This window comes from Molossus molossus, unplaced genomic scaffold (assembly GCF_014108415.1).
Source record: "Molossus molossus isolate mMolMol1 unplaced genomic scaffold, mMolMol1.p scaffold_m16_p_15, whole genome shotgun sequence".
Classification (NCBI taxonomy): domain Eukaryota; kingdom Metazoa; phylum Chordata; class Mammalia; order Chiroptera; family Molossidae; genus Molossus; species Molossus molossus.
In genome coordinates, this window is record NW_023425350.1 from 65,706,936 (window position 1) to 65,723,219 (window position 16,284).

General features: G+C 43.2%; 1 protein-coding gene across 1 annotated transcript in view; it reads right to left on the reverse strand.

The window, feature by feature from the left end:
• Positions 1-16,284, reverse strand: part of POLR1A (RNA polymerase I subunit A) — an 82,920-nt gene that overhangs the window by 62,989 nt on the left and 3,647 nt on the right. Inside the window, exons 2-6 of the mRNA XM_036262713.1 lie at positions 10,155-10,359; positions 9,107-9,256; positions 2,688-2,795; positions 1,710-1,795; positions 1,483-1,586 (exon numbers count right to left, since the gene is read on the reverse strand). Of these exons, the coding sequence (XP_036118606.1) occupies positions 1,483-1,586; positions 1,710-1,795; positions 2,688-2,795; positions 9,107-9,256; positions 10,155-10,359 (653 nt within the window). The remainder of the gene's footprint in view (positions 1-1,482; positions 1,587-1,709; positions 1,796-2,687; positions 2,796-9,106; positions 9,257-10,154; positions 10,360-16,284) is intronic.

The following is a 16,284-nucleotide window of genomic DNA, read 5'->3' on the forward strand; positions in this document are numbered from 1 at the left end:
TGCAAATGAAGTCTGTGGTGCATTAACAGCAGTGCACCAATGCTAACGTCTTCCCTTTGTACGTGCACCATGGCGATTGGGGCAAACTGAGGCAAGAGTATATGGGAACTCTCTGTGCTATCTTTGCACCCCTTCTATAAGTCTAAAATTAGTCTGAAGTAAAAGGTTTTTTAAAAAGTAACAAGGAAGTTTGTCACTGCTATAGTTTGAATGTTTGTGTCCCCCAAATCTCATGTGTTGACATCTTAACCTCCAAGGTGATGGTGTTGGGAGGTGGGCCTTTGGGGGTGGTTAGGTCACGAGGATAGAACTCTCACGAATGAGACTAATGCCCTTATAAAAAACCCCACGGAGCCCTGCCCCCTTCTGCCCTGCGAGGTTATAGGGAGAAGTGGGCTGTCAATGAGGGCCCTCACTAGACAATGACTTACCCAGCACCCCACCCTGGGCTTCCCAGCCTCCAGAACTGAGTAGTAAATGTATGTTGTTTATAAGCACCAGTCTATGGTAGTTCGTTAGAGCAGCCCAAACAGACTACGTTATTTACTCCCCGCCACCAGAGTCAAATGTAAAAGACAGATCATGATCTCAAGGAAGACAACTTACTTCCCTGCCTCTTCCACATCCTCCAGCTCTGCAATAAAGATCAGTCACGATACGCTCTGACTTCTGCACGTGAAATTCCCTAACCTCGAGGAAAGAGGTTTTGTTATCGCCACTACACAGAACTGGAAACTGAAGCTCCAAGAAGTGACCTTCTCTAGTAAGGCTGCTTCACTGCCAGACCTGAGTAGCAGAGTGAGGTGCAGGCACCGACCGCACATTAAAGACGAACAGTGACATCCAGAGTCCACACGGGCTGCCTGGCAGGCTCGGGCTCAGTACTCCAAACGGGATACCTTATAACTTCACCACTTCAAAATACAAAACACCTACGTAAACAAATCTACAGCTAACAAAAATTTAAACCAGGACTAAGCCAGTCTCTCACCATTTTCCTCGAGTACCGCAGGGCAAAACAGAGCTAAGAGATGCTCTACCCAGGAACTTCACGGACAGCCAGAAGCAGCCTGCAGGAGGCGCTAACAGTCTTTGTACACAGTTCTTCAAAATTCACCTACACTTGACATTTTACTTCAAAATAAACCCACACTTGCTAGACACTAAAATGATTCTAAGTATTTGCCAAGTATATTACTCAACTTCTTTCTCAGAAAACCACTACCTGGAGCCAGGGGCGCCTTGTAAAGCCACAGGGCACCGCTTCCTGGTGCAGCCCGGCCGCCAGCTGTGTGAGGCCAGGGCTGCCCTGGCCAGCAGGCCCTCCAGCCCTAAGATGCCTGGGCACACCTCTGCCACCGGCTCAACAGACACGCAGATGAGAGACGTGGCACAATGACCCATTGTTCCAAGATCTGCGACACATCTGATGGTCACACAGGAGAAACACGGCGGAAGGCCTCCCAGGGCCCCGCTGCTTACCCAGCGGCTCTGTGTCCTTCTGGTCAGCTTTCCTGTGCACCACGGCTGGATACGTGATGGTCAGTTTGCTATTGTGCTCCTTTCGGACAACTGACCGCCTGGTCCTAGACAAGAGGACAGTAGTGACTGAGGAGAGGAAAACCCCTGCAGGACATTTATGAACAGCTGTGAGGGACCCGTGAGGCCTCTCCCTGGAGGAAAGGGCCAGGCAGGGCCCTGACACTCACTTGCAGTGGGGGCACCGCTTAGCAGTCATGTGTGTCCTCCAGAAGTGCGCAGTGAGTTTGCTCCTGCTCTCACAGACATTCTTCACCTGGGAAAAAGGCAACAACCTCAGTGCCACCTGGAGAGAATCCAGCGTGTATCCATTCTGATGGTCATCTTTTCTGGAAAACCAGAGGAAGCCAGCCCCTTAAAAATTCCCAGCGAACCCTAGTGCAGCCAAGCTCTGCCAATCACTGAGTGGCTTCTTTCCTTAAGTTTCTTATTCATAACATGCAAGAGCGGTAACCCCCTCACTGCGCTGTTACTAAGATAAAGAGATGATGAATGCAGTGGGGGGCTTGGAACAAAGTAGTTAATAAATGCTGGTTTCCCTTACTTTCATTTAAAACAAACCTCTCTGGAGGCAGCTGGTATATCCTTCCTGCTGCCTCCCTGCGATGGACCTCAGGCTTCTGAGAAGAGTTAAGCTATGTGCGTGGTTCTGAGCCTGGCTGCAAATGAGACCCACTTGGGCCCTACCCCAGCCCACTTCCATCGGAATCTCTGGTATGAAAGTGGGCATGAGGTGAACCAGACTCAAGTTAGTCCTGCAGGCTGAACATCGGCATCATTCATTCCTTGACCAAATGAATACTTACATGGATGCTATGGGCGAATAGGGAGGAGGATGGGAGCAGTAGTTTACAGCGTTACAGAGAGAAAGAAGAGAAGAACATGGACCTCATCCTTAAAGTGAGACTGCAAGCCAGAACCTGTGGACGCTGTACCTAAACTACCTAACTCATCTCATCTTCTCATCGGTCCTATAGGTAGGCATCAAATATGAGGACACAGTGGCTGAGGAAGCGTTATGCGACCTGCAAGGTCACGGGCTTCATGAGCGGCAGAGCTGAGATTCAAACCCAGGCCAACTACAGGAACCCGAAAGTGTACGTGACAGTGCTAAAAACCAAGTGTTCCGGGAAGAGAGGATGACGCACATGTGAGCCCTGGGAGCCCAGGAGGTTGTTCTGTACAATTTCGCGTGTATATTGTTCTAATTCTTCCTGGATTTCAAAGGCAGTAGGATCAGCATTTTCTTCCAGAAACTGAAAAACAAAGAGAAAAACCATAGTATCATAGTCAGGCAGGTGTACGATTAGCAGCACCACGGGCCAGCTTCTCCAGAGAGAGAGAGTTTAGCTTGAAGGCAGAGAAAGAAACCTCATGGCTGCTGTGTTGCATTTTTAAAACAGTTAAGCTGTTAAAAAAAAAGAAAAAAAAATCAGACGAGAACACCTCACTTCTAATAATGGTAGGCTAGATTATTCACACCAAACCTAAAGCTGAAAAGAACCAAGACAGGATCAAGTATTTTTCTAAGGTGAAAACTCTGAAGAGCCGACAGGACAGTGAGAAATATCTGGACCCAAATGGAGGGGAAACAGGAGTCCAGGGGGTCGAGAAGCACGGGGCCACGTGCTCTGACGCAGGGCTCCAGGGCCACCCTCAGTGCAGTTACGTTCCTCTGGGGAGGATCCTGGCCGACTTCCATGACACTCCCTGGCAACAACACTGGTCTTGGGCACATTTCCCAATTCAGGAATTTTGAACTTTTCATTCTGGAGGCCTCAAACGATGAATGGGACAGAAATCAAAGCCTAGAGTTAGTGCAAGGAGAGGAATCTAAGAGGGTATCTTTCCTTCCATATCCTATCCCACGAACACAGAAAGCTGAGAACCTAAAGGGCTATGCCCTTGGGAACTAAACTCGCCCTCGAACAGAACCACCTGGATTCCCATCGCCTGGCAGTCCCGAGAGCCATCAGCTTTGAACTTGGACTACGATGGTCCCAGGCTACTGAGCACGTGGCAGAAGCAATAAGAAGCCTCTTTGGAAGAATGCAGCAGCATCTTAGGCCTCAAATTATTCCTACAAAGAACTTTTTAAGTACAATGACAAACTGTCAAAAATAAGCACACAAGGACAGCAGAAAGAAAGGGATTTTCTGGGAACAGGGACAATATCTTGACATTGAAGGTGAGCATTTGAGTTATGGTTATTTTTAATTATTTATTAGATTTTATGTTTGATTAATGTATTTCTGTGGGTATATTTTACAAAAAATATTTCTTGAGGTAGGCATCACAAATTATTTTATGCTAATAATTTGGAAACTTTAGATGAAACAAAACCCTAGAAAAATATAACTTACTCTGAGTAACGGTTTAAAAAAATCTCTCTCAGCTTTATATATAGAAAATATTCTTTAAAGTATGCTCCTTGTTAGTACACATTTCATAAGTAAATATAGAAGGTGGGTTTATGAGGTATGGGTCCCTGAAGAAGGTCACATAAGCTACACAACTCCCTGGGAGTACTTTTTTTTTAATGTTTTAAAAAAATATGTTTTGCCCTGGCCAGTATGGCTCAGCGGTTAGAGCGTCGGCCTGCGGTCCGGAGAGACCCGGGTTCGGTTCCCGCTAAGGGCACGTACTTCGGTTGCAATTTGTCCCCGGCCCTGGTTGGTCGTGCGGGTGGCAGCCACTCGATGTGTCCCTTACGTCGATGTTTCTCTCTCTCTCCCTTCCTCTCTCTCCCTCCCTATCTGTACAAAAAAATGGAAAAATATTCTCGGGTGAGGATAAAAAAAAAAATGTTTTTATTGACTTTTTAGAGAGAGAGAGGGATGGAGAGAGAGAAGTTCCAATGTGAGAGTGAAACATTGATCGGCTGCCTCCTGCCCACCCCTACTAGGGATTGAACCTGCAACTCAAGCATGTACCCTGATCGGGAATCAAACCAGGACCTCTCAGTCCATGGATCAACACTCAATTCACTGAGCCACACTGGCTGAGCTCCTGCAAGTATTAATGGAGATATTTTGTAACTCAAATGCTCCTCTCCTATGTGAAATATTACTGTGGGCCTTAGAGTACTCATGTGTCCAATGAAGGAAGATACCCGTGGAGTTGGAATCAATGTCTCTGACTTCTTTGCTTTGTCTTGAGCCTCTTAATTGCTCACTTATCTTTGAGATTTATAACAAAGATTCAGTGAAGGCAGGAGTTTGGGGGAGGATGTTATCAATGGGGAAAAAGGAGGGACATCTGTAATACTTTCAACAATAAAGATTAAAATAATAATAATAATTAGTAAATATAAAAAAAAAAAAAATCTCTCTCTTTCTCTCTCAATATCTCTTTTGGACCAGTATGATTTTGGGTTTACTTTGTTGTTGTTTATCCTCACCAGAGGACATTTTTGCATTTATTTTCAGATAGAGCGGGAGGGGGCGGGGTGTTGATGTCAGAGACACATCGACCAGTTGCCACCCACACAACCCCAGATGGGGTCGGGGACAAACTGCAACCTAGGTACGTGCCCTTAGCAGGAACCAAACCTGGGACTCTCTGGTCCGTGGGCCGATGCTAACTGCTGAGCCAAACAGGCCAGGGCTGGGTTAACTTTTTTAGTTCTGTTCCCTGGAAACTTAATAAAAGTGGAAATGTCAATTGTGTTCTTAGGCAGCACTGTTGATGGTAAAAATGACCTTTATTGCTTAGATTGTATCTGAACTAGGAAGACTATGTATGAACTACAACACCTAGTGGGAAACCACAGCTCTGAGCTTCCCTGGTGCTGACTAGGCATGTCCTTGAGGGTGTCTGGGAGCTGGGCCCATGAAACTGTCATAAGAGATACTGATTCCTATTTGGGGCATGGGGTTTCTAGGCCAAGGTGGCTCCCACATCCACTGGTGTAACCTCTTTCTTTTGCTCTTGAACTTGGAGAGCCAAAGAAGACTAAACCTTGGTGGCCGCGAGAGCACCCACCGAAGAGAAACTGTCTGGCAGCACCCTGCTGGTGCGCTGTGTCTGCAAGCTTACATGGACTCTTTCAGGGCACCTGAAGGAGGGAGAGACGGTTCCCTAACTCATTTCACAAGGCCAACGTCATCTAGATAACCAAACTCAAAAGGACAATATGAGAAAGGAAAGTTACAAACTAATGTCACTCATGATCACAAGTGCAAAATCCTTAGCAAAATATTAGGAAATCAAATCCAGCACCATATTAAAAAGGCAAATTATAAAGAACAAGGGATCCCAGGAATCCAAGGTTAGTTTAACATGAAAAAAAGGAACTGAGTATTTCATCATGCGTCCTTGTTAGAAGAAAAGAGAATTATCTAAAACGTTCAGTACCTGCAGAAAAAGTTTTTGATTAAAATTCAACATTCAGCCATCTTAGCAAAACAGGAATAGAAAAAAAAAGTTTCCTTCATCTGATAAAAACTCTATAAAAGTTTAGCAAACATTACATTCGCTGGTGAAATGTTGAACTGTTTCCATGTTTTTGTTTTTTTAAAATATAATTTATTTTTATGTTGACAAAATCTCAAACTCACAGAAAAGTTGCAAGTACATACAACAAACATTTTTCCTCGAACCATCTGAGAGTAAGCTGCTGACCTGATGCCCCATCTTGCCCACTTAGGTGAACATTTTCTACAAACAAGGACACTCTAATATGACTATACAATAATCAAAAATCATAAATTAGCCCGGCGGGTGTGGCTCAGTGGTTAAGTGTTGATCCATGCACCAGAGGTCGCTGGTTCGATTCCCGGTCAGGGCACATGCCCAGGCTGTAGGCCAAATCCTCAGTGGGGGGCATGCAGAAGGCAGCCAATCAATGCTCTCGCTCATAGATGTTTTTATCTCTCTCTCCCTCTCCCTTCCTCTCTCTAAAATCAATAAAGAAAAAAAATTTGTCTAAAAAAACGAAAAAAGTAAATTAACATTAATAAATTACTACCACCGACTCCTCAGACCCCAAGTTTTAACAATTCTCGAATAAAGTCCTTTATAGCAAAAATAGCCAATTCAGAGCCACCTGTTGCATTTACTGGTCATGTCTCCTTAGTCCCCTTCAGTCACCTTGTCTAACTTTAAAGACATTAACGCTCTGAAGAATTAAAGACAAGCTGAATCTGGATGTGTCTGAGGTGTCCTGTGATCAGATTCAGCCTGTGCATCTTTGGCAGGAAAACTCAGAAGCGATGCTCCACTCTCCTCACTACATCCTACCAGGTGGGGCATGATTTCAATGTGTCACACTGAGTGATGTCCACTTTGACTACTTGAGTAGGAGGTGACCGCCACATTTCTCTACTGTGGTTACTCTTTTCCACCTCTTTGTAATTAATAAAAATTATTTGTGTGGGGGAGTACTTTGAGACTGTAAGTAGCCTGTTACATAAACTTTCAGTTCATTCTTTCATTTATATCAGTATGAACTCATAGATTTCACGGATTCTTATTTTATCCATTGGGTTATAACAGCTACTATCATCATTTATTTTGATGTTCAAGCTGTTCTTGATTTGGCCAGTGTGAGCCTCCAAGATAGCTCTTGTGTCATTCTGACATTCCTCATCATTCTCTGAGTGCCTACTTGCTCTCTGGCACATGACATTCCAGGTTCATTTTGTACTTTTCTGCATCAGCCCTAGAATCAGCCACTTATCCAAAGAGCCCTTTTAGTGGAGAATGGTACGTAGAAACCAAGACATAGGTACTAGGTGGGCTCAATGCTAATGCCACTTCTGCACCCTCTTAGGGACCGAACTAGGGAATACGTGTGCACATACACATACACACACCCTTCACACTAATACTTTAAATTCCATTCCAACACTACAGGATTAGTTCTGGGTCTTCTCTCATTCATATATTTATAACTTCCTCCTCTGGTGGTGTGAAATCCGGCCATCATTATCCTTATTATATCTGATCACCCCTCTCCCTGTATGTAACTACTCTCTCTTCACTGCCACCCCCCTCTCTGGTGCATGATCCCCACTCATCCAACTTGGGTTCACATCCCACTCCAGGGATGAGCCCCCTCCTTATGAACCCCCTCCTCACTCTATTTGGGCTCTTATACCCGACACTGGGCCATCCAGCATGGGCACCCTCTTACCTGACTTGGATGCTCACATCCATGCCGAGCCTTTGCCTCAGGTGAACACTCTGCTCACATTATTATTTAAATTCTGATGTTCAGGGCTGGGCCACCCGCACGTGCAGAAATGATCTCACCTTGAATGCTTTTCTCATCTTGCTAGAACTCTGACAACCCACACCAGGCCACACCTCTATGTAGAATCCTTTCTGCTCTGCCTACTTAAGTTTTTTTTTTTTTTACTCCTCACCTGAGGACATTTTTCTTTTTTTTGTTCAGATAGAGTGGGAGGGAGAGAAAGAAAGAGAGAAAAAGAGAAAGAGAGAGAAAGAGAGAGAGAGAGAGAGAGACATCGACGTGAAAGGGACACATCGAGTGGCTGCCACCCGCACGACCCAAATAAGGCCGAGGACAAAAGTACAACCGAGGTACATGCCCTTAGCTGGAACCGAACCCGGGAATCTAGGGACTGAAGGCCGACGCTCCAACAGCTGAGCCAAACCGGCCAGGGCAAGCTCTTTAAGACTGAATTATTCAGGAAAGGGGAGGGGAAGAGGAAAGGTGAAAAGTTTCCCTTTGTGAGAAGAAATAAGACGAGGATGCACGCTACCCCTTCAACACAGTACTGTGGATCCTAGCCACCAAAATAAGGTGAGAAAAAGAAACAAGACATGTAAGGATTGGAAAAAAATAAAACTTCTATCATTCAGACTGTGTTGAAAATCTAAAAGAATGTACAGATAAAATATTAGAATTGATGAGATGCTTTTGCCAGATTGTTCCATACAAAAATCAATATACAAAAACAATATTTTGACCTACAAAACAGAAAATGAATTTTAAGATGTTTGTAGCACCAGAAAACCTGAAACAATTATTAGTCACAAATAAAAAAAAGGCTCTACAATAGAAACCTGATGATCACCACAGTGATCAAACTAAGCCCTGCCAAAGTAGGACACAGTGACAGCATGTGCCTCCTAAAATGATGCAATACAAAGCACCCTGTATCACGCAGGCTGTATTCTTACCAAAATGTGAACCTAATGAGGAAATAATCAGACAAATCCAGGATGTGAGAAATCCTGCAGAGTGTTAATGTCTTCCAAACAAAGTCAGTATCATAAAAAAAGAATTTTCTATATTAAAACATCCTACATTAAAAGAGACCAAAGAGATACAACAATCCAAAGAAATGCGTGAACTTTGAATGGATCCTGGGTCCAGGAAAATAAACAAGCAGCCCAATGGGTAAATGGTATTTCTATGTTGTTTTCTCATTAATGTTTCTCCAATTGTTCTATGGCTTCATGACTTCAAACCTAGCAATTGGTACCCAGTCACAAGGTATAAAGATCAGACATTCTGGTAACTGTTCCTGGGGACAACACACAACTTATTCCCATGGCCGTGGCCTGCCTGCTTGCGTGACAGCCACCACCCACCTACCCTGTTTAGGATTCTCTCCAGCTCATACACTGCTTGAAGGGCTCCCACTTCCAGAACTCTCAGCTGGCAGAGCAGGAGGTAAATCACAGCCCGGGGGCAAGTCAGCATGTGGCAGTTTAAACAGGAGCCCCGGAGCAACAGGTACAGTTTCTGAAAGGAAAAAATAAAAAGAAGCAGGATATTAGAAAGAAATGGAGTGGTCAGATCAATTTTCAACATACTTCTAATTTTTTATGAATCAGTTTATTCCCTTAAGAACTTCAATTCCCCTATATTCCTAAAAAGACCTTCATGAACCTAAGAACTACATAAATATTCCTCCATATTTTCTCATCACTTCATTTTAATCCATTAAAATTTGAACTTTATTTTGGGTCTAAGACAGGGAACCACCTCTATTTATTTAACTAAGTACTGAATACTAAATTTAGTCAAATATTTACTCTTTAACTAAGAATTCTCTTCCCTTGATACGATTAACAGACAAAAGTCATATCCACATACGCTATCATCTGTGTAGCTTAAAACAAATCCTGGGGGCTAGGTTAACTAATATGAGGCGCTGAAAACGCACAAGTACGGCTCTAAACAGGTGCTCCATTCTTAGCCCACCCTCAGGTCTTCTGGGGCTCTGCTCCTCCTGCCACCAAGCAAGTGCCTACCAAGTCACCTGAAGAGCTCAGGGACGCTTGGAGAACTCCAAAGGTCCCTCTATTGCCAGGGTGGCTCGGCCTAGATTTCTGAGGGTGTCAAGCCCCTGACACAAAAGGTACAGGGATGAATGAACGCTTTCTTCCCCTCCTGTGAGTAGAACCAAGCTGTGGCTCTTCTCAACTGGAACTGAAATGCATTTAGCGAGGGCTAGAGGTCAAGTTGAATGTTTGGGATTTGGCTCCTCTAGGTTTAAAATCTCATGGTAAAGAACACTTTAACTCAGTGTCTGGAGCTAACCTCCTCAGCCCCCTTCTGTGGGGAGAAGGGTGGCCTAACAAATCCCACCAGCAGCCCTGAGACCCACACATCCAGGGTGGCCTGGGGCAGAACGTACGTCGAAGAGGAGAGGGTTGTACACTGTGAGCGGGAGCTCGATGTGGCCCAGGTGGCCGGAGCAGTTGTTGAAGTCCTGCACGCAGGTGGAGCACACCTCTTTGGAATCCGGAGGGCCCAGAGCCAAATCGTACAGGCCATTAGCTGACGGGTTCCCCAGGCTGTCCAGGTACCGAGGGTTTGTAATGGATTTAACACTTAATTTCCTAAGGAGATAAAAAAGACCAAGGGAAAACAGGTTACTTGACTTTTCAGACGTTTCCTCTTCACAGTCAAGTGATGATTTAATGTGCTTCCTCCGACACGCTGGCAGCTGTGAAGGGTAGAATCTGGGTCTACTGTGCTCACTACTGCAGCTCGGCACTCAGCAAGGAGACTGACACAATACTTGCTCAATAAGTACATGCTGAATGAATAAGAGTGGTCAGGGCACATGCCCAGGCTGCAGGCTTGATCCTCAGTAGGGGGCGTGCAGGAGGCAGCTGATCAATGTTTCTCTCTCACATTGACGTTTCTATCTCTCTCCCCCTTTCTTTCTCTAAAAAAATCAATAAAAACATATTTATAAAAATAAAGAGTTAAGTAACTACTACAAGGCAAACACTTTACAAGCAGCATTTTGTTTTGCCTTTAACCCTCTGAGATGGGCATCTCTGTATGCATCCTTCAGAGGAGGAAACAGGCTCTGAGCAGTCGGGTGATCTAACCCAGGTGACACAGCCAGAGTGAGGGGGGATGGGGACCAGGAAGGATGTGGACCAGACTAACTCTAAAGTTCATAGTTCAATAAAGGGGAGGTGACCCAATAATCCCTGTATGCAGAAATAGTAAATTGAGATACATTAAAATACAAATATGTAAACCTTTTAAAATATAACCTGCTTTACTAAAGATTTCATCACAGTATTTTATGTTTGGTTTAAATGGGGCTCCCACAACACCTAAGGCAAGAGAAACAAAGGAAAAAATGAACCCATGGGACTACATCAAACTAAAAAGCTTCTGCACAGCAAAAGAAACAACCATCAAAACGGAAAGGGATCCCACTATATGGGAGAGCATAATTGCCAATGATGCATCAGATAAGGGGTTGATTTGCAAAATATAGAGTGCTCATACAACTCAAAAAAGGAAGACAAAGAACTCAATTAAAAAATGGGCAGAGGAACTAAATAGACACCTCTACAAAAAGGACATACAAATGGCCAAGAGACATATGAAGAAATGCTCAACATCACTAATCATCAGAGAGATGCAAATTAAAACAACAATGAGTATCACCTCACACCTGTCAGAATGGCCGCCATCAACAAATCATCAAACAACGAGTGTTGGCGAGGGTGTGGAGAAAAGGGGACTCTAGTACACTGTTAGTGGGAATGCAGACTGGTGCAGCCACTATGGAAAACACTATGGTGTTACCTCAAAAAGTTAAAAATTGAATTGCCATTTGACCCAGTGATCTCACTTCTAGGAATATACCCTAAGAAGCCTGAAACACCAATCAGAAAGAATATATGTACCCCCATGTTCATAGCAGCACTATTTACAATAGCTAAGATCTGGAAACAACCCAAGTGTCTATCAGTAGACGAATGGATAAAAAAGCTGTGGTACATGTACACAATGGAGTACTATGCAGCGGTAAGAAAGAAAGATCTCTTATCCTTTGAGATGGCATGTAAGGACCTGGAGAGTATTATGCTAAGCGAAACAAGCCAATCAGAGAAAGACAAATATCACATGATCTCACTTATTTGTGGAATATAATAAACTAAACAAACTGATGAACAAAACTGACCCAGAGACATAGAGGTGGGGTACAGACTGACAAGCCTCAGAGGAGGGGGGAGGGGGTTGGGGGGGAGATAAACCACAGAACTTACATGCATGTATGTATGACCAATGAACATAGACAGCAAAGCTGGGGATGGGGTGGGGTGGGGAGGAGAGAAGGGTGTCAATGGGGGAAAAAATGAGAAACATCTGTAACAAAAACAAATTAAAAAAAAAAAACCATTAAATTACTAATTAAAATGCCTTTTTTTAACAAGAATTGCAGATTTTAGCTAAGTGAATGGGATTATGAATTAGCAGTGTGTTCCTTTCTAATTGGTCCCTTTCCATCCCCTCATCATTCTAACTCCATTGTTCATTTATAAAAATCACTGTATCTTCTCAAAAATAAAAATAAAATAAAATAAATGGGGCTCCCATAGGATGCCTAACTACTTTTACCAAAATTACATTCACTCCAAGTTCGCTTTTTATTATTTTTTCCTGACTTAGAAAGTAAAGAGACAAAGAAATCATCCAATTCTCACAACCTAGAGAACATTCATAGACTTTTTTCCTATGGGTACATTTTAAAAAAATGTTAACTGGGATTATTTGGTATTACTAGCATTGCATGTGTCCATTTTCATTTAATATTAAATGAGTGTTTTTACACCACTAAAAATTCTTTGGAAACTTAATTCTTGAGGGTTGCAAAATCTTTTGTTATATGGCAATTATTAGAATTCATCTGTCCAAACTCTATTATAAGCAAGCTTATGATACCTATCTATGTAAAGAGTTTTGCATAAAATAATTAACATTTCTATTTCCTATTAATACAACTATTTCCTCAGTGGAATGGAATCCATGAATCAAAGGGTGCAAACATTTTGAAGGTCTTGACATATCCCGGTACCATGCATTCCAGAAGAGGTAGGTACAAGAGATTGTCTTAGCCAGCACTGAGTTTTAGTACTTAAAAAATCTTTCCAGCCCTGGCCGGTCTGGCTTAGTGGTTAGAGTATCAGCTCTCAGACCAAAGAGTCTCGGATTCGACTCCCGGTCAAGGGCACGTATCTCAGTTTTGGGTTTGATCCCCAGCCCCGGTCGGGGTTGTTCAGGAGGCAACTTATTGGTGTGTCTCTTTCACGATGTTTCTCTCTCTCTCTCTCTCTCTCTTCCCCTCCCTCCCTCCTTCCTACTCTATCTAAAAGAATCAATGGAAAAATATCCTTGGGTGAGAATTTTTTTTAAAACTTTCCAAATTTAAAAGGGGGAAAAAAAATGCTATCCAATTATCATGTTAATTAACTTTTCATTACAGTATTTTTTAAAAGCTATTTGGTCCTTTACTTAGTTTTATTATTAAAATCTTAATTTTTAAATTATTCTACGTAAGCTCCTTCCACATGAGGACATCAACCTTTCACTAACATGGTGACAAATTTTTTTCCTAGTTTATACTTTGCTTTTTGTCATTTTTCATATAAGAAGGTTTAGAAATTCTTTAACAGCTTTGTTGATACCATATAGTGCATCCATCTGAAGTGTACACTCAGTGTTTTTCAGTATGTCCAGAGTTGTGCAACCATAACGACAGTCTAATTTTAGACTGTAAAAGAAAAACCTTGCACCCATTAGCAGTCACTCTCCACCTCCCTACCCAGTCCTAGGTAACGGCTAATCTACTTTTTGTCTCTAGAGATTCGCCTAGTCTGGACATTTCACATAAATGGAATCATACAATATGTGGTCTCTTAACTGGCTTCTTTTACTTCACATGTTTTTAAGGTTCATCCAAGTAACAGTCCACTGTATAGCTATGCCATATTTTATTTATCCATCCATCAGTTGATGGACATTTGGGTTAGTTCTGCACTTTGGCTGTTAGGAATAATGCTGATAGGGACATGGCGTACACGTTTTTGTGTAGATGTATTTTTCCATTTCTCTTGGATATACTCCTAGGAATGGTGGGTCATGTGGTCACTCTATGTTTAACTTTCTGAGGAGCTGCCAAACTGTTCTCCAAAGCAACTGCACCATTTTACGTCCCCACTAGCAATGCAGGAAGGCTCTAATTTCTCCACATGCTCAACACCACCTTTTGCTATTTGACTCTTTGATTCTGGCCATCCTAATGGGTATAATGCAGTACTTTACTGTGGTTTTGATTTCCATTTCCTTGATGACTAATGATGTTGAGCATCTCTTTTTGTGCCTATTGGCCCAATGTATAACCTCTTTGGAGAAATGTCTATTTGAAACACTTCCCCATTGTTTAATTGGGTTATTTGCCCTTTTATCATTGAATTGTAAGAAAGCTTTATATATTCTGTATACAAGTCCTTTCTCAGATATATATTTGTAAATATTTCTCCCACTCTTGTCTTTTCACTTTCTTTTGTTGTTGTTAATTCTCACCTAAGGATATTTTTCCATTGATTTTTAGAGTGGAAGGGAGAGAGGGAGAGAGAGAGAAACACTGATGTGAGAGAGACACATCAATTGGTTGGCTTCCACATGATCCCAACTGGGGCCGGGGATGGACCTGCAACCCAGGTACGTGTCTTTGACCAGGACTCTAACCTGATACCCTTTGGTCTTCAGGCTGACACGCAAACCAGCTAGGGAGTCCTTCCACTTTCTTGATGGTACTGTTTGCATAGTTTAAAATTTCTGAGTGAAAAGATATTTTCCATGGTGTTTTTTTTCCCACTACCCTTAGGCTAAGTCCTTCTCCTTGAGAGTTGGATAAACCTTCATCTGCATTTCCTTCTCATTCATTCTACAATGAGCTCCACAACTTAATTGGACCAATAAATACAGGACATATTTACTGTGTAAGGCAAATGCAGATCTGGTCTTGGTCTAGTCTTTCACCACTAGAACCTTTTTCTACCATGTTCTGTATGCTGGTACTTCACTTTGCCTAGAACCTACAATGATGGAAAAAGAGAGGGCAGGTGGGGCCAGCATAGACCTGTGCTAACTGGCAGAAGAAATGATGTCCTGTGCTCATAAAGGCAACACAAATAGCTCGCACCCCACATTTAATGTCTTTTTTTGGCCTCGTCCTCAGTCTTTCTCTGCAGTGAGGCAGACCTTGGCTCTCAGAAGATAACTAGGTGCAGACAGTCTCCAAGACATGAACGCCCAACCTAACAACTTCCCTGACTTAAGAAAGGCTGCTGGCAGTTTTCCTGCTGCTACAACAGCACTCCTTTCACAACTGCGAGCCAGCAGGGCAGAAGCAGCTCTTAGAAAAAACCTGTTTTGGGGTGAGAAAATCTGAGCTCTACAACTGCTCCCAGCTAGGAGAGAGTACAGGGAAATGGGTCCTCTCAGTAGTCATTGTTCAGGAACACCTGGGCCCTGACCCCACTCTCCTGCTCTAATCTAACAACAGTGTAGCCTAGCGGGGAGGAGAGGGCCCCCAACTGACGGAAACATTCCTTTTCATGGAGCCTGAGGACACTATTAAGTTCTTCCTGAATGGTGACTTATGAACTGAGTGTAAAATGGTAGTAATGCATCAAGAACCAAGAACAGATTCAAGAGACCCTACCTTGCATGACTGATGTCACTCTGAGAGCCAAGGGAGGCTACATGGAGACCTGTTGATGCGGCTCTTGTCTGCATGGTCACTTGCTGCAAGTAAGCTAATTACAGGAGAAATTTAATCTCACTCCACGTTGTGTGTGTGGTCTCTTACCACAAACCTGAGTCCACTTGCAACCTTGAACTGGACAACCTTGGACAAACTACTTAGCTTTTTTTTAAATCCTCACCTGAGGATATTTTTCCATTTATCTTCAGATAGAGTGGGAGAGAGAGAGAAACAGAAAGAGAAAGAGAGACAGAGAGAAATCTCAATGTGAGAGAGACACATCGACTGGCTGCCTCCCGCTCGACCTCGGCCAGGGACCGAACCACAACCAAGGCATGCGCCCTTGACTGGAATCGAACCCATGACTCTCTCGTCTGCAGGCTGACGCTCTAACCACTGAGAAAAACCGGCCACAGAAGTCCCCCCCACCTAAAAATTCATCAATGTAGCAGCTTCATTATGATAATCAGAAGATATTATATATAAAATATATATAATAGTGCTTGGGACAAAGATCCCCTCTCTTGCTGGGAAAAGGAGAAAGTCACCTAACTATGGCAGGAATGGGTCAGAGAGGAGGGGCAACCAGCAAGGATTCCACTAAAGAGAACCAAGCTTGAGACTAAGACTTGGGTTTGAGGATGACCTTTGCTATTTCCTAGAGTTACTTCATTCTCTGGACCTGAATTCCCTCTCCTGCAAGATTGGAGACACCACCAGAAACGGTGATAGTAAGAACTGA